General features: G+C 37.8%; 3 protein-coding genes across 5 annotated transcripts; 2 read left to right on the top strand and 1 right to left on the bottom strand.

Annotated features, from left to right (window-relative positions):
* Nucleotides 1-3,731: 3,731 nt before the first annotated feature.
* Nucleotides 3,732-6,308, bottom strand: LOC131311038 (remorin). Of its 2 annotated transcripts, none has more exons than XM_058338352.1 (5): nt 6,170-6,308; nt 5,234-5,501; nt 4,753-4,882; nt 4,115-4,196; nt 3,732-3,944 (listed from the first exon to the last, which is right to left on the bottom strand). In XM_058338352.1, exons 2-5 carry the CDS (start codon nt 5,454-5,456, stop codon nt 3,747-3,749), a joined length of 633 nt encoding a protein of 210 aa, XP_058194335.1. In that variant the 5' UTR covers nt 5,457-5,501; nt 6,170-6,308; the 3' UTR covers nt 3,732-3,746. The 2 variants fall into 2 exon arrangements, with proteins under 2 accessions (XP_058194335.1, XP_058194337.1); XM_058338354.1 differs by having other exon boundaries at nt 5,240-5,501.
* A 2,370-nt stretch (nt 6,309-8,678) lies between these two features.
* Nucleotides 8,679-15,073, top strand: LOC131310981 (heparanase-like protein 1). 2 transcript variants are annotated; one of them, XM_058338276.1, is made up of 10 exons: nt 8,679-9,096; nt 10,311-10,571; nt 10,684-10,720; nt 10,896-11,079; nt 12,300-12,448; nt 12,534-12,767; nt 13,247-13,436; nt 13,546-13,671; nt 13,817-13,916; nt 14,514-15,073. In XM_058338276.1, the coding sequence occupies exons 2-10, from the start codon at nt 10,362-10,364 to the stop codon at nt 14,904-14,906; spliced, it is 1,623 nt and encodes a 540-aa protein (XP_058194259.1). In that variant the 5' UTR covers nt 8,679-9,096; nt 10,311-10,361; the 3' UTR covers nt 14,907-15,073. The 2 variants fall into 2 exon arrangements, with proteins under 2 accessions (XP_058194259.1, XP_058194260.1); XM_058338277.1 differs by having other exon boundaries at nt 8,845-9,096; nt 10,291-10,571.
* A 1,070-nt stretch (nt 15,074-16,143) lies between these two features.
* On the top strand, nt 16,144-22,299 carry LOC131311658 (cation/H(+) antiporter 4-like). The gene is made up of 3 exons (XM_058339185.1): nt 16,144-16,393; nt 19,120-20,136; nt 20,919-22,299. The coding sequence occupies exons 1-3, from the start codon at nt 16,169-16,171 to the stop codon at nt 22,014-22,016; spliced, it is 2,340 nt and encodes a 779-aa protein (XP_058195168.1). The 5' UTR covers nt 16,144-16,168; the 3' UTR covers nt 22,017-22,299.
* The last annotated feature ends 1,562 nt before the right edge of the window (nt 22,300-23,861 follow it).

Here is a 23,861-nt window from a genome sequence, read left to right as displayed (position 1 = left end):
ATCTTATATTTACCCTTCACTTTCACTTTTCCTCCTATAATGGTTCTAGAAATATAAATTTTATTTTATTTGGCTGTCCGAATCAGATTATACGCATCTCGATCATTTTCGGAGTTTTGAATTTAATAGCTGCAAAAACCTCCACCGACCTTAGAAAATTTTATTTGGCGATAAAAGTTGAACATGTGAGTTTCACATGTGTGCTTATCATCACGCTCCCATTCGACCAACCTCTTGCGGCTAATGTTTCCAAGGTCAGAACCGCCATTTTCTTCCTCATTAAATGTACCACCTTAGAAATCCTTTCTTCCTAAGCATTTGGATTAGGAAACAAATTGATATTAGGGTTGAAGTTAGTGACAATAAAAAACACATTTGGACCATTACGCCCTTTTTAGATATTCGTTTGGGGTACTCAAAACTCTTGCGCACGGTCCCTAACAAATTTTCTCTATCTATTTTTCTCCACTCATTATATTTTAAAATTTCTCTCAAAATCCAAACCGAACAAATAGGGTCCAAACTCCCAATCATTCGGCTTTTCAATGACAATAGCTGCCCGGAAATGTCCAAATTTGTAACCCGACAAGCCCCTCGATCAGATCCATCTGTTCTTGTAATGCCAGCTGTGAGTTTGAGATGGTTGGCTGCATCGCCATTTGACGCGTAGATATTTGGCGATCAATTAATCTATGATTACAAATACTTGTTCGTTTGAGATACTCAAAAATTTTGCGCATGATTTGCAATAAATTTTCTCTATTTATCTTTTTCCACTCATTACACTTTAAAAACTTTTTCAAAACCCAAACCAAACTAGAACTACTCCCTTCCCCCATTTGTTAGTCCTTTTTGGAAATTTTTGTCATTTTTTATTGCATATTTTTTTTAATATGGATCTCAAAAAATATGTAATGTGGATATTATTTGATAAATTTCAATTAATTTTATTATTCAGTAATAAAAAAATGGCACAAATTTCAAAAATGCAACAACAAATACGGACAAAGGTAGTATTTATTTTTGTCATACAGCAGGAGAATCTACGCACTCTTAGGTGGTGGGAGTTAGTGGTTTAGAAGTTAGTGTTGAGGGGGAGGGAGATATTTTTAGTGTCGGCTGGTAACATATTACCCTACTGACGTGGTGACCAAGCGGGCATATTCGAGCCGTCCAAAAGTATATTGGACAGTTCAGATTGAAACACTCTCTCTCCTCTCATCTCCACTCTTTCTCTCATTTTTCTCTCTCCAAATTTGAGCCATCCAAAATTGAAATAGACATCGGATGCACCGAGCGGACACCACGTGATATCCGCTCGGCACTGAAAAATTTCTCAGGGAGGAGGTTGGATATGACTTGAACCCCACACCTCTTCCATGGGATATTGTCGTGCAGGAATAATTGTCGTGCCAACTGCAGTGAGTTTGGTATAACTTTTCGGGGGCTTTTTAACACGGTCTTTTTGGTTGCTTTCTTTTAATCTTTACAAGATTTGGATCTAATTCTTCCATCATATTTTGTTTCGACGAGAGGAGTCAAAAAAAGTATAAAAACATATGTCAAAGTTGAAAAAAAATCATAGTACAAGCAACCAATTAATAAGGCCCCGTTCCAAAACACGTTCTTGAAAAGTACTTCATCCATCCCTTTTTTAAACTCCAGTATTCATTTTGGACTGTCTCTTAATAAGTATCCATTTTGTAACGTTAGTGGATAAAAATTGGTCCATTTCTCATTTTATCCATAAAAGTATATTTCATTTTGAAAAGTTAGTAATTAAAAGTGTAATGATGATATCTCTATAGAGTGAAAATGGAGGTAAAAATTAATGTGAAAGGTATAATGATGACGCCTTTTTAATAAGTTGGAGTTATGAAGTTGGACACTTAAAAAAGGACGGAGGGAATAAGTACTTATTTCAAATTTTCAAACTCAAAAATAACGTAAATGAAAAATATTGTTTTGATTTTTTTTTTGTACCGTTCAAAAGATCTCAATGAGATCTATTAAACAAGATCCATATTGCTAGAAAAATTATTTGCGTAAATACATATTTTTAAGTTTAAAATTGCCTTCTTAAAAAATAAGTATCTATTTTGAGTTCTGAAACGGGCTCTAAGTACGTCAATGTGTTTGTCGTGTACCCAAAACTAAACCAGTTCCTCTTTTTTTTTAGGAATAAATTGGATACTCATGGTGTAAAACCTTACTTCTCCACCACCCCCCATTATGGGCCTCATCGAGTGTCTATTCTTGTGATCTGAATCATTCATATTTTAAGACCCGCAATAAAGTATTGGCAAGCAAAAAAATAGCTTGATCAGAAGTCGATAGATATATCAAAATTTTGAATTTTGATTTATAAAATGGACGATCTGATTTCTGTCAATAATAATAAAGATAAATTGTTCATTTTACAAAGAAAAATTCAATTTTTGATATTCCTATCGATATCCGATCAAGTTTATTTTTTGCATGGATACACTACTACGTGGGATTTACGAAATGAACGGTTTAGATTAACAATAAACACACGGCAAAACCAAAAAAGGTGGTGTGGAAAAATAAAGTTTTTCACCGCCGGTCGAAAAAATTTAATCTTTATTTTTTTCATCGGCAAACTAAACTTAGGTCGATCCCATATATGTCACATGTGTAAGTTAGAAACTTAAAAAATAATAATAATAATAACAGTTAGGCCCTAAGGTGTTTTGGATTTTGTCCCTTTTGGGTGTTTGAGCTTTGTTCATCAGACTGTATCTTCCAACTTTTGGTTGGAAACCCTTTTTCCTTTCCCTCATTAATAAAATATTTTTGCCGATAAAAAAAAAATAGTTGGGCTTGAAAAAAAAACCCTTTTGGGCCTAGTCCATGGACTATGTCTAGACTTAAACTTGTCGACTGAAGCCCGGCCCGTCAACTAGCCGAAAAGGCCCGCTAACGCAAACCCAGGTGGATTTTGAGTCCTCTTGTTGGTTGAGATGCTGAGATTTGAGAAACAACACTGTTAGCTAGAGACGCACATAAATGTGTACAAACACTTTCACACGCTCACAACAAGTAGGGGTGTTGTGGGTACGTGTGAAAGCGTTTGCTCGCATTTATGTGCGTCTTTTGTGTCCTCAGCTAGGTTTTGAATTCCGCATTGTAAGTGCTGATACGTACCGAAATTTAGATATGGTATCTTACACGGTACCTCTAATTTCTTTTAGGCTCAAATAACAGTCAGTAACCGTTGATATTGGATGGTACCGGTCAATACCGGATAGCATTCTCTTACATTTTATTTTTCTCCTCCAATACCAGTGTGTGCCGGACTACTTTTAAATTTATTTATCTTTTTAACAAATGTGAATATTGTTGTATTAAAGTTCTTTGATGTTGAAAAATAACACCAAGAGTGACGAATCTGAAACGACACCCGGTATCGCCCTGGTATCAGTACGTACCTTACCAGCAGGAAAAATCGATACTTCAGCCTGTATGGTGTTCAGAACCTTGGTCCTTGCTCCTTAGTAATATTTGTGGTGAGGATAATTGACAACGCATGGTCAATCGCTAAACACGCGGTCATACTGTGTGTGGATTCCACATTCAATGTGAATGACTTTGCGTGTTTGTGTGTGTATGCAAACAAGTAGTGTTATATACTTGATCGATCCAAGTCTTGGGCGGAAGAAAGAATAATAATGTGTGCATATTCCTTTGGCTTGTAAAGTGTAAAATGTTGGAGGGTTCCATCTTCAAAAACAGAAACATCTACCAAAAGGAACCTTTCCTTTGGATCTAATCCTCTTCTTTGCTCTCTCTCTCACCTGAGACTCTTCCTTTCTCCTCTTGTCTTCTGACTGCGCTCGCGCCCCTCTTGCAATGTGATCTATCCTTGCCGTTTCGTTCTGATAATGTAGCAGATTTATTGCCTTTCTCTGCTCCAGTTCCCTCTGCATTTTTCGCAGTTTTATTAGCATTTCATCTATACAAAAGCAACCTTTCAGTTTTGGTTGCTGATATATGTAATTTTTTCTTTGTGTTACTTTACCCTGTTTCTTTGCCCTTCATATGGTCAGAGAGAAACCAAAGCCAAACAGTTCAAAAATGACATATAGAGTACCTTTTGCCTTTCCATGTCTACTTTGGCTTTCATCTTCTTCTCCTTCTCCCAAGCAATGATGCTAGAGTTCACCTTCTCATGCCTGGAATAGAATTTGGCCAAAACATTTCACAGTGACAGTATCGACATTACGCTATATGTATCGTGGACATGTGTGTGTACGTGTGCGAATTCAGATTTCTCATTTGATAGATTTCTCATGCATGTGGTTATCGTGTGACGCAAAATAAGAATGATCACAATTTCATTTGATAATCCAAAGCCATTTATTTTATAGGCCTCGTTTTTCTGTCATTCATTCAAAAATCTAGGCCGATTGGATATTGGTACATGCCTGAACGAAGCACATATTCGTCACGAGAAAAATCAACGGTCAGACTCTACCCCTTCATTTCGGACAAATATAGCTCGACGAAGTTTTTTGCAGATACCCGATTAACCTCATTTGTATCATGGACAACAAGCACATCGAGGCTTATAAAACTAACGGCAAGGATGATCGAATGGAACCGTGGTAGTAGTCTCATTTTATGTCAAAATAAGGATAATCATCACATGAGAGGATGTTGAATCTGGATCAAATTTTGTGGGATTCCAAATATAGCTGAAATGAAATAACTCAAGCTATAAATTTGTACCGTTTTACAAGCTTAGCCATGGCAGATTTCTCCCACGCATCGGTCTTGGCATCCGGACTTCGTCTTGTTGTTCTTTCTAATTGATTAGAACCCGCCCATCTTGCGGGTTCTCTCGGCATCGCATCCTCGCCTTGGTAAAGATTTGAACGTAAGACCTCTTATTTTTGCGTGTGTGTAATCAATTACTACTAAGAAAAGATTTTTTTTTTTCTTTTCTTGTACTCCCATCTTTTATAGCATTCCCCTGCTAAAGGAGCCTATAACATAGTGAAACTATATATAATGGGAATTGATTTTTAGTACACTCTCCTTTTATATCCTCTTTCGCACTCTTTTTTGTCTTTTATTCGCATGAAAAAGACAAAAATGCCCTTTGTATGTTAGAAGTGAGCTAATAAAGGAGAGTGTATAAAAATCCATTTCCATATAACGGTGCCATATGCACAAGTATTTATATATCCAAAAACAAGGTAAATTTTACCAGCACCTTCTGCTTCCTTGCTGGAAATTTGTCTGGATTCCGGCGGCATAGACGGGTCATCTTTTCTAGTCTTTACCCTGCCCATGGATGCTCTGGTGCCATCTCTCAACTTGTTTTCGGATTCCAAGTCGGCCTCTTCAACTGAATGGATAACAAATGCAGCAGCAGCTATTGCCGTCGAGAACTCGATCTCATAAGAGAAGTCATAATCATGAGGAGCCATTTTGCTGGAAAAACTGCCGCTGAAACCAACTATATCCCTTCTTATCTGATAACAGAGAGAGAAAATAAACATGACTTACCCAGAGAGAGAGAGAGAGAGAGAGAGAGAGAGAAATAATCAATATGGGCATGCACGAATGTTCCTTCTAGTTTGAATTTTAGCTGGATTTGTGGAGAGAAACCAAAAGGGAAGTGAAATTGTCGAAGGAAAATTGTACTGATTTCATTTTGTATCTTCCTAATGGATGCAATTATATTTGCCGGAGAAAAAAAAAAAGTACTCAAAACGTATCCAAAATTTCCACCATCATTTTACTTATCCTTGACAAAATGAAATTTTTATGCAGAGCGGGAAAAAAAAAGAGTACATTTTCCTGAAGCATATGCAAGGACGATTTGCCTAATAATTTTGCTGCATATTCAGGAGCTATACTTGTACCCTTGTGATCTCAAGAGGAAGAATCGAAGATAATGCTCGAAAAATAGACTAAATGGACAGGGCGATGCTGCCGAGCACCCCCAGCAGAGCGGGTGCCGAGCGGCCGATCCAGCCATTCATCTCGGCACAGATGGCTCAGATTGAATTTGTGCGCATACAATTTTGAATCGTCCGTTGCCCGTTTAAGATCCGAGCCGTCGATTGCCGAGATTGAATCCACTTTGCAGGGGGTGCTCGGCAGCACGTACTTATAAGTTGTATGCGGACGAACATACCTTCTTTGTTTCGTGGAATACTCCACATATTGTTTGATTCCAATGCTGAAAATGTTGTTATGAACTTTTCAATTATGTCCAAGCAGGGAAAACTGTTAAAAAGGTCGAAGAAAGAGAAGTTGTCTTGATAGAGATGTTTGGGCTGATGAACAGTGGTGGGGGAGGCAAGCAAAGGTGCATTTTGAAACTGCTTTTGAGGGAAAACTGCAGCGGAAGCAAGGAATTACCACCTAGCCAGCAGTGGCGATTAGTTAATTAGCACTAGTAGTCTAGTAGACGTAGGACGACTTGTTCGTTTTGGAATTTTGGGTAATAAGTGGAGAGAGAAATAAAGAAATGAGAGTAATACAGTAATTGAGAGAAAATTTATTGGGGACAGTGCACAGAAAGAGAATCCCGAATCCAAAATCCCAAAATGAACACAGTTACTGAAAGAAATTTTTGTTGAGGAAGTGATCAGAAAAATTTGTTGATTAAAGATCTTAATTAGTTTTTTAAATTAGTAAAACATATTTTAAAAATTATATGCTTTTAGCAAAAGTACTTACTCCCTCCGTCCCTAAATAAGTGTCCGGCGCGCAAAACTAGGCTTTACAAAACATGCATATTTTCTATTAAAAAATTTAATTTTTTTTCACAATCTAATAGAACTCATTGCTATCTATTGATTTGTGAAAAAAAATTAATTTTTTTAACGAAACAAATGCATCTTTTTTAAGGTCTAGTTTTGCGCGCCGGACACTTATTTAGGGACGGAGGGAGTATTATTTTTTGATCTGCAAATGACACAACTTTAATTTTGGTAATGGAAAGAGAGGACACAACAAAAAAATACTGTATTAATTGAGAAAATAAATTCTAATTAGATGAAAAGTCTAAATAACCCCTGCACACAGTTTAAATTCAGGGACAATTTAGGGACACTACCACACAAAAGTGGATAATAATTAATGAATAATAAAATCACTCTTCAACTTTCATTTACTGAGTGTGTATGAAATATGAATAACTTCGACATGTGACGTTCAACTTTCTTTATTTGTATTTGGACAGGCAATTTTGGTATTCACTACCACCCCCACTCCCCAAAAAAAAAAAAATTAAAAATTAAAATTAAAATTCACTAGAGTTGGAACAAAGTTTCAAATACTTCCTTACCAGAAATATTAATACATTCCATCAACTTTTACGATGAAATAATATTCTCTTTCTCTCTATTTTTAACTATTTACTTATACGCGGATCAAAAAAAAAAAAAACTAGTATTTACTTATACTTTTTTATTTTCCACCAATTAAAACACACGATTTTTTTTTTGATAAATAAATGACTGCAACAATTAAACGCAATTTAAGTTAATTTCTGTCTCTAACAACTCAATAGATATGAGTTTTGGAATCTTGCGAAATTTAGAGCTCCCTACCAATTGCGGGTGCTTCATGAATGAATAATTAAAAACTCCACAACCACACATAATTATACAAACTCTCATTTATTATGATGGAGGGATCGATACACGCTATACAACAAAGACTCTCTGCCCTATTTAAGTGTATAATTTTGAGCATCCGTTTTGGATCAGAGAATGCTACCAAGCACTTTGTCGAATGCATTTGGACTGTCAAAAAGTGTATTCAGCGGTCCAGACTACAGAATGAACTCTTTCAGAGAAGAGTCAAATTGTTTTCAATCTGGACTATTAATTGCTGAGATGAACGATCTGGATGTGCTTGGTAGCAGTGGGGGAGGGAGGAATTTTTTTTTTTAAATTTAAGATTTTAAAATGTATATTTTGTATTTTGTATAGTTAATTGTATTTCATAAATTCACTTTTAATCTTTCTAAGACATGTCGAATATCATTTCATTCTCCATTTTTGGTTTCACATATTTGAACATTGTTATTACACTGGCGAAATGAGATGTTTAATGTGAAAAATAGCAGTCCCTTACTAATTGGAACTCTCTAATACATAATGTCCAAAATTTTAAAATGCCTAAACCATGGGCTATACGTTTTATTCCTTAGCAATTATTAACAATGGGAGCAATAGTGCTAAATATTGTATAGTGAATTGCTCTTAGACTTGATACTCTGAGACAATTCAAGCAATTCGATTGTTTTTATATTATATATAATTTCCTATTAATAAATATTTATGTTTTTTAATTCTTAGCACAAACATTTTAACGTTGCTTAGTACGGAATTTTTTATTTAAATGTGTTTAAAATGTGCCCCCACTTACATATATTTCTGGCTACACCACTGCTTGGCAGCATCCTAGGGTGGGTTTTTAATAGTACAACTCAGCTGCATAGCTCAATTTACACACATATCAAAAATCAAAAATGTTATTGTAGCGTTTTCCGTGGTTTTTTTAAAAAAAAAAAAAATAATTCTGATTTGGTCCCGTAACCGTTACAAAGAGAATGGTTTATTTCCCACTTAACCAAAAAAATACACTTTCCAAAAAAAAACATACTCCTAAAAAAAAAAGAATGGTCTGGTGGTGAAGGCAAACAACTTCACTCTCTGCTAAATTGCAATTCCAACTCCTCCACCTTGGAATCTCCTCATTCTCCGCAAAGCATCCCTAATCTACCAGCTGCTTTTCCCCTCATCCAGGCTACTATTTTTCTAATTTTTTATATTACGCATTTCCTATTGTTATAATTTTATATCTTTAAAAAACAGAAATTATTCCATCAGATGAAAACTGGGCAAAAGAAGATTGAATTCCGCAAAATCAGTCAAATCTGGCATGGACCCATGTCGTACGACGCAGTTCTCTTGTCGGTGGAGTGGAATAATTGTATTCACGCCAAAGGGAGATAGAGAAACAGCTCGTTTCTTTGTGAAGAATTGAGATCTCTTGTTGCCGCTAATGGTGAGTTCTCTGCTGATGCTGAATTCTTAGCAGATTGAGGTGAGTTTTCATTTGGGTTGTCTTTAATATTTCCTGGGTTTGTTCTTAGAATTTTGCTATGCACTGTTAGTGAGTGGAAATGCAGATCCGTTCTTGTCCACTGTAACATGTTGGCATTAGTTGCAAAGTAGTAGTACGTTATTAGGATTTCTGGGATATGATATGAGATGTTGATTTGAACTGGGGTTGTCGTGTAATCTCATTTTGTGGGACTGTTGGTAGTTTTGCTTCTACTCAAGGTATCTTCTGTACAGGGAAGGAATGCCTAAATGGTGTTGATAATTCTCTCTCTCTCTCTCTCTCTGTCTCTCTCTCTCTCTCTCTCTCTGTGTGTTTTGTTTTCTGGTAAGTTAATTTCTTTGAAAGAAACCAACTACAGGTGCTAAGGGGCATACCCTGAAACTGAAACAACAAATCAAATACTGGCATAGAAACACCGAAACAAACTGTGATAAGAACCCAAGCTCGCAACTACAGACAGACCAGTTAATAATCACACTGAGGAAAACACCTTGGGGGAGAATTTATGCAGATTTCTTAATTTGCCTCCAAGAATTTATGCAGTTTCTAATTCCTTCTCAGTGCCAACTATCACAATTGGAGCTCCTAGGGCCTGGTTTTAAAGATTCTATTATTTCTTTCCTTGGGGGAGATGCTCCATTCCGTGTGTGTGTGTCCATTGTGTGTGTTTTTCTTCTGAATTCTCTTGCTGAGTTTCAGAATTTCAAATCCCGTTTTGCAAATTTATAGAAAGGTGGGATTGTAGGATGGTTTCTACATTAATGTATTATGTGTTTCCCTATAGTCCAGTTAATGAGATTAACGAGGATTTTACTTGATACAAGAAACTCGTTTCTTGTTTTTCCGTCCTCTGTGATTTGTTGTTGTTTCAATGGGATGACTAATATGATTAGTATCTGAAATATTTGAAACGAAACTATTTACGAATGTGCAGAATTCTTCCCCCTCGTTAGATCTGAAGTGTGTTGTTAAATGGGTTGATTTAATGCTTATAAGTTAAGATGTCTACACAAGTTGTTGGCTTTTATTTCAGCTTCCTTGTATGAAAAGACAATGGAACAGATCTTTTGCAGGAAATTTATCCTTAGTATGCTATGCAATTGCATCAGTAGTTTGTTGTTCTGTTGAAAATGCTTCATCATATTTTCCATTTACAAGAACAACTGATGATAGGACTGATCAATTTGTTCTAGTTACTTGCGATTGAATGAGTTGGTGGCGTACCTGCTCCAGTTGAGGCATCAATGGGTTTTCGCCTATTATTGCTTCTCTTTCTGGCATCTCTTTCTGCAATTTGGGCTCAAAATGTTGAAGATGACGTGATTATAGTCAATGGAACTGAAGCAATTGCTAGTACAGATACTAACTATATCTGTGCAACAATTGATTGGTGGCCTCATGATAAGTGTAACTACGACCAATGCCCATGGGGATCTTCATCCATTATAAATCTGGTAAGGGTTAAATATTTTGAATCGATTGCCCTTCAAAATTTGAACCTCATGCTTGCTACTGATTAAAGAAAATAATCAGAAAAATATATGACTGCTTTTTCAACGATTTCAGGACTTATCCCATCCTCTTCTTGCCAAGGCTGTCCAAGGTTTGTGTTGTTCAACTACTGAATAATTGTCGTTTTTGGTGGTGTCTGTGCTTACAATGATAAAAAATAAATATTACTGGTGTATACAAATGTTGGGTTTTAAGTAACTTGCGTTACTTGTACTGGGATATCACTACTTTTCTAATATTCCATTTGTTCATTGGTCCCAAAACAGCTTTCGAGCGTTTGAGAATAAGAGTGGGAGGATCTTTGGAAGACAAAGTTTTGTATGATGTAGGAACTTTGAGTTCCCCTTGCCAGCCATTTACAAAAATGGTAGGTGGGCTGTTTGGATTTTCAAAGGGATGCTTACATATGGATAGGTGGGATGAAGTGAACCACTTTTTCAACAAGACAGGGTAGGATTTAATCTTTGCATTTTCTTATTTCTTATTTCCAACAGTACAGAACTTCAGAGCTTATGAGTGCTCTCATACTTCTAGTCCTAGACATCTTTGTCCCACTACCACACATTTGTCTCGTACGTGCGTTACGCTATAGTTTTATGTGTGGAAGAATTTTATCCTATCATAAAAGATCACATAGATACTACTCACTCTCATGAACATTCACATGCCTCTGTTCGTTTCCTAGTCTTACCAAACCCAATCAGTAGCGGTTTATAATTCATGACAACAAAATGAACAGAGTGTATTGGTGAAGCTTTGCAAGCCACACTTCACAGGGAAGACAAACATGATCTTCTCCCGTCTAAGGATTGGGTGAACAACTGCAACTAATACACATATTTGACCAGTCAATAAAAACTCCAAAAGATGTTCACGCAAAGTGACTTTTAGTCTATTTGTTGTCTAAAAAGCACCCCCATGTTCACTTTAGTGCTCCTGACCTCCTACAGAAATGGCTTGAGACTAGTTACCATTTTACTTGTGCAAGCATGCATGTGCTATTGCGTCCAGATTACCATTCCAGTTAGCAATCCACATGACAAGGAACCATTAAGAATAGAGTACCCTGGAGTACAGAAATCTTACATTCTTAGCTCTTAATAACATGTCCTCACATCTTAGTTTTAGGACATATCTTTTATATAGTTTCTCAATGGATACAATAGCAAATACTTTTGCCCTACTATGAACTGAATCGTAAGGCTGTTTTACTGAACTGTCCCAAACCCCATCTGACCAATTGACATCAGGATATGCAAATAGTACATGGTTTTTGTCAAAAAGCGTCCAGTGGTGATTCGTCAAGGATTTCCTTTTTGATAAACTTTGTCCAGATGACTTTTCTAGCAGCTGAAGAGTGCAGCTTCCCTACGTAATAAGACAAACACTGAGAGACACATGTTGCTTAGCAAAATACAATTTGAGCAAACATGGTACAACTGCAGGAGAATTTAATATAGACTGATACTTCCAGTTTAATTTTGCTTATCCTCTTTCCGCTGAATCTTTTTTCATTTGGGTTCTGCTGTGCAAAAAAAGACTTTGTTTTGCAGAAATATGCAACTTCCAATTCACAAACTCTTAATTCCCATGTCACATAAGAATTAAGAAGATACCCACTGGGTGCATTCTCAATATGGTGTGATTTTTTGTAATCTCTTTCGTTGCAGTGTAATTGTGACGTTTGGCTTGAATGCACTATATGGGAGGCATGAGATAAGAAAGGGAGTCTGGGGAGGAGATTGGAACTCCAGTAACGTAAATGATTTCATAAAATACACTATTTCCAAGGGTCACCAGATAGATTCATGGGAATTTGGTAAAGTACTGTCAGAAACATCCCTTTTCATTTTTACAACTTGATCTGGCCTGCCTCACCCTTGTTGTTACCTTTTCTGCTGCAGGTAATGAGTTAAGTGGCACAGGTATTGGTGCAAGTGTTGGGGCTGGACAATATGCAAGAGACTTGATCAAGCTTAGAGCTATTATCGATGAGTCGTATAAGAACTTCAACCCAAAACCTTTACTTGTGGCTCCTGGAGGGTTTTATAATAAGGAGTGGTACAATAAGCTCCTTCAGGTTACAGGTCCACTTGTGGTCAACGCTGTGACGCATCATGTGTACAATTTGGGTGCAGGTGGGTGGACAGTCAACTTGTTAAGATTGCATTACATCTTTTAAAATTGGTGTATCAGCATATATGTTGGTGTAAATACAACTGTTTTATTAGTATATATAAGTTATCGAAGGATAGGGTTATAACTAGGGTCAATATTTACAAACATTTTTTCCTCAGATGGCTTGAGGAAATGCCGGTCTTCATTTGACCTTTTAGGATTTGGAGTTGTACTCTTTGTGCCCTGGTAAAAATAATTTTTTCACTTTGCATCTTCCTCTTCTCTCTTCTTGAAACAAAGAACGCACCAGCCAGCATGACTAGAGTGTGAATGTTAGTGCATTTGCAGTGCAAACAAACAAATGGGAAGAGAGGAAGAATGGCTTCTCACTTAAAATGGACGTAAAATGGGTCCAAAACCCACGGAAGACTTTCACAGACCAATTTTAATCATGTCATTTGACCTGGAGTCAATAAGTTGTACTTTTGCTTTGTTTCAGGAGTGGATCCTAGGCTTGTGAGTAAAATTTTGGATCCCCATCATTTGAACAAGATATCAGAAACATTCAGCAGTCTTGAAGAAACCGTTCAAACATATGGCCCTTGGGCTTCTGCTTGGGTTGGAGAATCTGGTGGGGCATTCAACAGTGGTGGTCATAACGTATCTAACACCTTTGTCAACAGCTTTTGGTAATCTCGCCTGTCTCATAAATTTCATCAGTTTTTCTAAACAATCTTGTGCTTCTTATCATAGGTTTTTCAGAAATTTATCCGAACTCTAATTAAACACGATATTTAGGTATTTGGATCAGCTTGGAATGGCAGCCAAGTTTGACACTAAAGTATATTGCAGACAGACATTAATTGGTGGAAACTATGGTCTTCTTGACACAACCACATTTGTGCCCAAGCCTGATTATTATAGGTAAGATTATGAATATAAATATTCCCTTATAACCTTTTGATGTGCTACAATTTGAAATAAATCCCTTTGGATGGTTCTTATTTTAACATGAAAACCCTCATCTTATATTAAACTCTTACTTCTATCGGACATTGGTTCTCTACAGCGCACTTTTGTGGCATCGGCTAATGGGAAAAGAAGTTATTGCCGTTGATACCAGTGCTTCACCATATTTGCGCTCATATGCTCATTGTTCAAAAGGAAGAGTAAGTGCACTATCTATTCGTGGTTTTTGTTCTTAACATTGCACGAAAGACGTACTTTAGCAAGATAGAGAAGAAAGATCTGAATGTGGAGGTCATCATGCTTATAACTAAACATTCTGAGACCTTAAATACTGCATGCCCAAGTATTGAATATCCCATGTTTTCCGGGATTTGTTGTCCAATAGATATGTAAATTTTTTCACCAGTTTTTAATGTGTCTAGCTGCATTTCTTACATTTTTGTGATTCTTTTGAGTAGAATATGCTAAAGGTCTGGTTGCAGCAGAACACCAGTTTTTAATGTGTCTAGGTGACGATGATAATGATATATATCTATATATATATATACATACATACACAGAGAGAGAGAGAGAGTAGCTTTACGAATTTTCAGTCCCGTGATTTCACTTTATAGGCGGATAGGACGGCATCATAGCTATTGAGTTTGTGTCGTGTTATGCCTTCAGACTCATTCTGTTCCAGACATCCAATACAAGTTATACAACAGCTACTCCGTTCTGATCTCTACAAAAAAACTAGTCTTAACTAAACAAGTTCTTTGGGTTACAACACTTTTGCTATTGTCTTCGTGTCACAGGACGGCATTACTCTACTTCTGATCAATTTAAGCAACCAAACCGAGTTCAAGCTCACAGTTCAAAACAGTATGAACATCGGTTTAAACATGGACGAGAAGACCAACACCAACAGAAAGTCCTTCATACACGGCCTAAAGAGAGTTGTGTCGTGGGTTGGAAGCAAATCATCAGGCCAATCATTCTTCAGAGAAGAGTATCATCTAACTCCTATGGATGGTGAATTACAAAGCAAAACCATGTTACTAAATGGAAAACCGTTGCAGCTTGCTGATAGTGGAGACATTCCTAATTTAGACCCAGTTCTCATCGATGTAAATTCTCCGATGTCTGTTCCTCCTTTGTCTATTAAGTTCGTAGTAGTTCCAACTTTTGATGCTTCTGGTTGCAAGTGATTCCTTTCTGGCAGTGTCGTCGGTTATACATTATAGTGTAGTTGCAGAATCATGAGTTTGTGTGTGATCTAGTTTAGGAATTGGTGTAATAGTAGCTTGTAATGCCTTTTGACAGTATTTAATCTCGTGGGAATAAATAGAAGCAATGTAGTATTCTTTGGGGATTATCTGCGCAATATGCCATGCTAATCCTCTTTATTCCCCATTTGATATTTCATTTCTGGGATTTTTTTTATTAAGTTTGCTAAAGAAGTGCACAATATGCTGTGAATGCATTATTCATAGGGAATTGCAAAAATTTCTGTCACCTTATATTGGCAATGCACATGATCAACTGCAATGCTGAATCGATAAATTTTTTTTTGATCGGTGAAACGATAATATTACGATGTGGCACTGACATTTTCAAAATTACGATGTGGCACTGACATTACAATTTCAAAATTACGAGTGAAAGAGATTGTTCTTTATGTATATCAATAACGCTTTGTTTTACAGCAATATATTCATTAAACTTCATATCAATATTTTGTTTGCTTCTTCCCCAGATTATACAGCTCATATCATTTTTGTGAGTAAAAAGTAAAAACCCTCTGAACCAAGTATCAATATGAGTGGGTGATGGATCTGGGTAAAGTTGGGAATGCCGCGTGGCGGCCAGTGTCGACACGTGGCATTTATTGTCAAAAAAAAATGGAATTTAATAATTTGAACACCTTAATACAAATTCATATACTCAAGAATTTGACACCACCACAACCACCGTCGTTAATTTTATCAACCTCGTATTGCATGGGCGTCTCCAATAGAACCCTTCCCTTGCTTTTATTCGCTTATGCATCTTTATGATTTCTCATTGCTGGCATTCCAACAAAGATAATCGCAGGGTATATGCATGCTTTTCATGTATGCCATTATGATCTCATGGTGATAATTGCATACAATGGGTGAAATTTATGGAGTAAAATTTTGCTACTATTAGAATAAATATTTTGTCATTCCAAAAATAAAAAATAAATAAAAACAACAGGAAAAATAGTAAAGTTTGAATTGGCCATAAAAAAGTCTTTAGCCAGCTGAAACCAAGTTAAAATAACCCAAATATGGGCAAACTCTCATATCCCCTGTGTCCTCCTCATCCAAAAACCCTCTTTAAATCCCTCCATTTTCATTCTTTCCCCCTCCATTATCTCTCTGTAAAAAATCCCTTTCCACCACCCCCCCCCCCCCCCCCCCCCCAATCTCTCTAGAATTCAGCCTCAATGAACAATACCCGGCACAACTCAACAGGCGTCTACAAAAGCTATGGCCTCTGCCTCAGGTTCCCTCCTAAGGTTCATTCATTGGGATTATGGGAAAACAAAGACCCCTTCACATATTCAGTCCCTGCCTTGGAGGTACAAATGGTGGTCATTTTTGTCCTCACCCACCTCCTCCATTACCCCCTCAAGCGCCTTGGCATTCCCAAGCTTTTCTCTGAAATTATGGTAAATTTTGTATCTTTTCTCTCTTTACCCTTTTTGTCTCTGATTTTCTTGAATTCCGAATTTCTGATAAGAAAAAAAATAGGAAGAGAATTTTCATATTTTGTTCTGTGCAGTGTTTGTTTGTGCTTTTCATGGGTTTTTCTGTTAATAAACATGGGTTTGATAGGGTTTAGGATGAAGGCATATCATGCAATAGCAGCTTTTCACATTCTCAGGTTTGGATTTTAATGGAATTTGTTTAGAATCTAAGCGACGCTGATTACAATTTCTCGTGTGATCACTCGTGTCTTCATGTGATGCAAAATGGGGCATGCCACGGCCGGTTTTGATGATCCAAATTGTTCTTTTTGTAGGTATCCATGGCCATGCGTTTGTCATCCATGCAAAAAATATTAGGTTTATTGGACATCTGTATCATTTGAACGACTATTATTTGTCCTTCGAGCATTTGGCTGTTAGAGTCTGACCGTCTATTGCTTCAAAAATAAATTTTCGACCAAGTTTTTACTTGATATCTGATCAACCTAATTTTTTCTATGGATGATTTATGCATCAATCTGTATGAAATGACCGGCTCGGTTTATAAAATAGGACCATGGTGGGCCCCATTCTTGCATCATGAGGGATCATTGCATCACAGCATCGTTTCTCGAATCTAATGAGTTCTTTAATTCTTTTGGTTAAACGTTATAGTTTTGGCCAAACAACTTTGAAGAGATAAAAACTAAACTATAAGAAGTTTGATTACCCGTGAAAATAATTATGTTTATGTAATTCCAATTTCTCCTGCATTTTCATTTCTCTGAGAGAGATCCTAGATCCTAACATGCCTGGAATTCCCTTGGAGTTGGATAAGAAGAGCGGCTTTCATGCGACGATTGTTGAGTTTGTATTTGAAAGGTCTCCATTAGAGCATGATTTTACGGAAAGCCAAAGCTAATTAAAGGGGGTTCTTGACCTCTTAGATTTTGCTTGCAATACCTCTTGGTGTCAAACAATTACTAATAACAACAGGAAAATTATTAGGTATTCCCAGAGTACCATTGGCATCGCAACATGGTGCTCCTCGAAATTTTGAAATCGCAGCACACACCATGTAGGTCACCCCTCGTTTCTCACTCACGTAACAAAAGTGTCTCATTATGTCTTACCCGCTAAATTCATTGCTTTTTTTTATTTCCGGGAGCACCATATGGATAACGCCAAGTAGTACTCCGGGTGTATTGAATAATTGAGAAAGGATCCTCTCATGTGATGATCCCTCATGTGATACATAACCACAATTTAATTTAACGACAAAGCCATTCATTTCGTTGATCTCGAGGTGCTGATCATCCATGGACAAAATCATGTTGATCGAACATAAGGGTCTTGGTTGAATTATATTTTGGTTTTAGAGAAATCCCTCTTAAGACAAATATTATCCATTTTCAAATCCGTATATTAAATAGATTGGAACCTTTCTTTTTTACATGGATGACATATGGCACTAATACCTTCAAAATGAATGGCTAAGATCATTAGATGGGAAGCTATCACGTGACAGATTTGTCACATGAGATGATCTTGATTCTGAATACCCATTGTATCAAATAGATAACTACATTCCAAAACAAATGAGCTAATACGATTTGATCCCTCTTATCAGCCAAAAAGTTGTTATAAACTCCATCATGGGAGATTTTCGCATGAATACATTGGTTCTATATTACTTCTATCGTTATATTAAGTTTTTACCACTTTGTCCCTAAAACAGTCACTGAATCTTTTTCGCGCTTGCAGCAACACCATCACAATTTTAATCATTTCTCTTGATTTGGCCAATAAGAGATTGACTCTCAAATCTATTATCAACAACTTTGAAAACCCAAATTGGACTCTCATTGCTAGAATTAGTTTGCTTTCGAAATTGTCAGTTTGAAGAAGATGGTATATCAAACGGCTAGAATTCTCCATAATTTCTTAACAATGGACTTGCGAGAAACCCGAGAGTCACACTCCATGGGGAATAGGTAGCAATGAGTTTTCTACTGTTTGTTGCATCACGTTTACTTTTCTTGCACCCTTTTTTTTGTTGTTGTTGTGGGAAAGACTTTCAGATAATGTCTTGCGTTTTTTTATCAGCCAGATAATGTCTTGTTGTCTGCAATTACTTCTGTTGATGCTTTTACTCTATTCCAAGACAAATTTACGGTTCACCTGATTAACAACTATTATGGTATTTCGATAATCAGGATTTCATTAACAATTCACTGCAATCCTGATCAGCTACATTACATTGGTTTGGGTCAATCACATTCAACTAATTCCCATGGATAAGGACATTGTCACAGTTAAATATCACTTTTCTTGATTCATCTTGTTTGAGGTGAAACATTTTTTTTAAAGAACTAATGTAGAGCTTTTATGTGTAGAATTACCCTTTTATGCATAATTTTTTTGATAACTCTACTGCTTGAGCGTAGCTGTTTCCCACGAGACAATGCTGTAGACTTATCTCATACATGAACGCATCCAAGTTTCTGAAATGAGTATTTCACAAGTTTAAAAGAGCCTATGTAACATAATGTCCTTCAGAGTTAGATAATTGTTTAGCTTAAAAGCATGAGCCTTGTTGAATTATAGTGGCTGACTGATGATCAATGTACTCTATTTGTATCCGATTAAAAATGATGCACTCTATTTGTATGATAAACATTTCTATTTGTACCTTTATTGTGATCTAGGCTGGTATAATCCTTGGACCTACACTACCCAAGAAGTTCAGGGATCTAACAAAGAGGTTGTTTCCAATAGACACCCAAGGAGTGATCGGTACATTGACACTGTTCGGTTACATGCTTTTTATGTTTCTGGTGGGAGTGAAAATGGATTTGAGCATTGTAAATACAACTGGAAAAAAAGCATTTGCAGTAGGCATTCTAGCCCTCGTGGTCCCCTTCATGGTTGGTAATATGACCTCCCAAGTGCTCCTAAAAGAATTCATAAGAGACAAGGACGATGGTTCAACAGCTAGTCTACTATTTGTTTCCGGTTTACAATCCGTGAGCCCATTTGTTGTCGTGGCTATGCTTCTCAAAGAGCTCAAAATCCTCAATTCAGAGCTCGGTCGGTTAGCACTAGCCTCATCTCTCTCCAGTGAAGTACTAGGCATATCTCTTGCGTTCATAATGAATACGCTTAGGTCTTTCATGGAAGACCATTCGTTATCAAGCGCACTTCAGCGCGTTGGATTGATTATTTGTTTCATTCTTGTTGTCATTATCATCATTCGGCCTGCAATGCTATGGATCGTCAAACAGACACCAGAAGGAAGGCCTGTCAAGGATTCATACATTTACTCTGTCATTCTGCTTATTTTACTCGCTGGTGCATTTACTCACTGGATTGGAGAATTTCCTATATTGGGTCCTTTTATCATCGGATTTGCTGTACCAGATGGACCGCCACTGGGGTCCACATTGGCTGATAAGCTCGATTCCTTTGTTTCCGGTCTGTTTATACCACTTTTCATGACCTTGATCTCATTGAGGGTGAATCTGCAAGCCATCGATCTGTCTAACCCGTATGCGATTTCTATTGTTGTCCTCATCATTGTGGTTTTCTTGGCGAAGGTTGTTGTGTGTATCATACCTGCATGTATTTGCCGAGTGCCCTTCAAGGATGCTCTAGCCTTGGGCCTCATCATGAGCTCTAAAGGCATCGTTCAAATGTCCTTCTACAGCTTCTTCAGAGATGATCAGGTAACAAAACTCGCCTTCAATGAATTTCCCCTTTATTCGAGATCTCAATGATTTGTAGGAATTGGCCACGTACATGCTCTCATCATTTTAGTTGTTTATTTAAATGAAATGTGCTTTTCTGACAAGATTTACATATCCAGAAAAACTATTTGATGCATCTTTGGCATGTTTGCAAACTAAGATGATGGAACTTTCTTCCATCTCCAGTAGGTACATGTAAATGAGCCATATCATTCTGTATGAAGTTTCTGTAAGTAAATTCTGTTTGTATGTACTGTGTTACCCTACTTACATACGCTGTTATTTTCATAAATTCTAGATATACAGGATTGGAGAGATGTAGAAAAGTGCACACAGTACCTCTATGGTCCAGCATTGTTGCCCACACTTTCACATTGGTTGCAGGGGTGGATCTAGGGGGGAGAGGGTCTCCCACCTAGATCCACCGCCAATAACCACAAAATCAGGAGCTCGCACCCACTAGGTCGGAATATTACGGGAGGTTGCCTCCCCTAGGTTGGGATCCCGAATCTATCCCTGATTTGATGAATCCCTCGCAAATTGTATTTTCTGGCAGTTTTCAGTGTCCCAATTCTGCATCTTTTGATTTTTTGTGATAATTTTCATGGGTGAACACAGCACAGTTTTCCATGTTGCAACCATAGTGGATGCAACATGATGTTATTGCTTCCCAAACGTTGAAACTCAACGACATAAAATGCTTCAAAACCATGGCAAGATGCCTTTTAAACTAAGTTTCCCTTTTATATGTACTGCTGCAGGCATTCAATGAGGAGACGTTTGCATTGCTTGTGACTAGCACAGCAGTGGCATCAGTGGTTGTTCCACTCTTGGTAAAACAACTCTACGATCCATCGCAGAAATATGCAGGCTACCAAAAAAGAAGCATCATGCATTCCAAACAAGGTGGTGAGATACGTATAGTCATGTGTATCCACAGGCCAGACAACATCCTGGCTTTCCTCAACCTCATCGACATCTCCTGTCCGACCAAAGAAAGCCCTATGATGGTTTATGCCCTTCACCTAATCGAGCTCCACGGTCGAGCTCATCCCCTCTTCATCGCTCACGAAAATCATCAAAATCCCGAAGAAAGCCCCTACTCCGGCGATGTGGTCTACGCTTTCGATCGCCACGAGAGAAGGCACAAAGGCAGCATCTGCGCACTGGCCTTCACGGCAATTTCTCCGCGAAAACTAATGCACGAAGATATATGTACTCTTGCTCTGAACAAAACTGCTTCCCTAATAGTGATCCCATTTCACCGAAAATGGGCGGTTGATGGGACGGTTGAGTCGGAAGATTTTGAGCTGAGGTCAGTTAATTGTAAAATCCTTGACATGGCTCCTTGTTCTGTTGGGATCCTAGTTGATCGTGGTCGCCATCAGGGGGACCTCTCACAGCAGCAGCAGCAACGTGTGGCTGTGATCTTTTTCGGGGGGAGCGATGACCGTGAGGCATTGTTTTACGCCAAACGAATGGCAAAGAGTAGGACCTCGGGCATCGGACTAACCATGGTTAATTTCATTCCCATGGTATGTGAAGCTTCTGATGAGGAGAAAAAGCTAGACTCTGAGGTGTTGAACGAGTTTACGAACGTTGGTGGGGAGGAAGTGGTTTACGTGGAGGAGGTAGTGAAAGATGGGGCGGAAACCGCGTTGATAGTAAGGGAAATGGTGGACGAATTCGACCTTATAATCGTGGGGAGACATTGGGGTGTGGAGTTTCCACAGACGTCGGGGTTGAAAGAGTGGAGTGAGTTGCCGGAGATGGGAGTGATCGGAGACATTCTTTCGTCGTCGGATCTCAAGGGTAGAGCATCTGTGCTGGTGGTGCAGCAACAGAAAACCACTGCCTAAAACTGTGATGGAAGGTGCAACTTTTATCAATGTTTAAAGGCCCATTTTGGTCTTCTGCAGTGGTCCTGTGAAACTTGTAAACTCTCAAATTACATAGCACTGGATGAGATGTATTTTGCTAGAATTGTGTTTTGTATGCTAACATATTTTAAGTGCAAATAGATGTGAGGATACTACAAATGTCTTGATTGAAAGAAAAGGAAGGAAGAGTACAATAAGTTGGATCAATGTGTATGAATATGAGCCTTTTATTCTGCATAAAGGAAGGAAAAGCAATTGTATGTTTGTTTTTTCTGTGATAATTGAGAAATTCATGGAGAAGAACACCAGGTCCGGCTTCAGGGCTTCTCTTGGGGGCGGCTATTCGCAACAAGTGAGATAAGCTATAGATAAATTAGTTTTGGCCGCATGGAATTACACTTGGCCGCTACGAATTCCTCTTGGCCACTTTGAATTGCACTTGGCCGCGTCGAATTGCACATGGCCGCGTCGGATTGCACCTGGCCGTGTCGAATTGCACTTGACCGTGAGTTTTGGCCGCATCGAATTAGACTTGGCCGCTACGAATTACTCTTGGCCGCTTCAAATTGCACTTAGCCGCGTCGAATTTCACTTGGCCGCGTCTAATTGCACCTGGCCGCGTCGAAGTACTCTTGGCCGCTTCGAATTGCACTTGGCCGCCTCACGGCCAAGTGCAATTCAACGCGGCCAAGTGCAATTCGACGCGGCCAAGTGCAATTCGAGGCTGACATGAGTAATTCGCAGCAGCCAAGTGCGATTCAATGTGGCCAAGTGCAATTCGATTCGGCCAAGAGCAATTTGATGCGGCCAAGTGCAATTCAACGCGTCCAAGAGTAATTCGTAACAGTCTAGGGAAATTCAATGCGGCCAAAAGTATATTAGTTTTTCTCGAATAACCGAATACTTTTGTTCGTAAATAATGCATAATTAATTCCATCCCTAGTACACTGCTCCTTTTCTTTTTTCCTTTTTTTTTTACAAATTGTTTCAGCAAATATATTATTTTTAAGTTTGAAAATTACAAATAATTACTTATTTTTTAAAGAAAACTTAGCAGAACGGGGTTAGTCTTAAGGTACTTACAATTGAATTTAATGAAAGCCGAATTTAATTAACCCAAACATGACTCGAAATGAGTTTCAAAACATGTTCAAACCTTGGCTTGTTTATACGTTAAAAGACTGGTTTTTAATGAAGAAGAAGAAAAATAAGATGACACCCATTGCAAGTGAAGTGGAGTGCAGTTGGTATCTCCCTTATACTCCGACATGTGGGCATGGTTCGATTCCTGTGGTTCCTGCAGTTAGCACCCATCTCTCTCCTCAAGTCCGCTAGAATATAGTAGATTAGGAATAACGAATGACAAAAAAAAAACCCACCCCTATTACGTCACAAGCAGTTTTTTTCATAAACTAAATTTGTAGACGTCTCAACATTGCATAGCTATTTGTAGGAAATTCCAATGCATCTATTTCAAGTCCGAAGCTAAGATATTACCATGTGATATGAGCGTTAAAGCAGATGTTCAACTCTCCCCAACAGACTATGGAGACTTGAAACTCAAGTATTGAGCGAAAAATTCCAAGCAGTTAACTTCACGCGCATGTATTTATTATGGAAAAAAAAAAACAATCCTTCTTTGTTCGAAGCGAATACATCTATTTCAATTTAAGAAAATCCTACTAGGAGAAAGGAATGTGGGGGTGGGGTTTGAACTCTCACCAAATTAAGTGTCCATTACTAGCTCTACCAACTGAGATGGGAGGCAACTTCACTTTTACCCTTTTTTCCTATTGCATTTCTCCTCCACTTTTCAATCTTCCC

Source organism: Rhododendron vialii, chromosome 12a, assembly GCF_030253575.1.
Source record: "Rhododendron vialii isolate Sample 1 chromosome 12a, ASM3025357v1".
Classification (NCBI taxonomy): Eukaryota; Viridiplantae; Streptophyta; class Magnoliopsida; order Ericales; family Ericaceae; genus Rhododendron; species Rhododendron vialii.
The sequence above is the reverse complement of the archived record's forward strand: the minus strand, read 5'-3'. Positions and strand labels throughout refer to the sequence as shown.

Excerpts from the sequence above, each read along its gene's own strand:
- LOC131311038 (XM_058338352.1), bottom strand. The coding sequence starts at position 5,456 with ATGGCTCCTCATGATTATGACTTCTCTTATGAGATCGAGTTCTCGACG. Across the intron at positions 4,883-5,233 it reads CAAGGAAGCAGAAGGTGCTG|GCGAGGATGCGATGCCGAGA; the intron begins GTAAAATTTACC and ends ATCTTTACCAAG. Across the intron at positions 4,197-4,752 it reads ATGGCTAAGCTTGTAAAACG|GCATGAGAAGGTGAACTCTA; the intron begins GTACAAATTTAT and ends ATTCTATTCCAG.
- LOC131310981 (XM_058338276.1), top strand. The coding sequence starts at position 10,362 with ATGGGTTTTCGCCTATTATTGCTTCTCTTTCTGGCATCTCTTTCTGCA. Across the intron at positions 11,080-12,299 it reads CACTTTTTCAACAAGACAGG|TGTAATTGTGACGTTTGGCT; the intron begins GTAGGATTTAAT and ends CTTTCGTTGCAG. Across the intron at positions 13,917-14,513 it reads CTCATTGTTCAAAAGGAAGA|GACGGCATTACTCTACTTCT; the intron begins GTAAGTGCACTA and ends TTCGTGTCACAG.
- LOC131311658 (XM_058339185.1), top strand. The coding sequence starts at position 16,169 with ATGAACAATACCCGGCACAACTCAACAGGCGTCTACAAAAGCTATGGC. Across the intron at positions 16,394-19,119 it reads AGCTTTTCTCTGAAATTATG|GCTGGTATAATCCTTGGACC; the intron begins GTAAATTTTGTA and ends ATTGTGATCTAG. Across the intron at positions 20,137-20,918 it reads GCTTCTTCAGAGATGATCAG|GCATTCAATGAGGAGACGTT; the intron begins GTAACAAAACTC and ends GTACTGCTGCAG.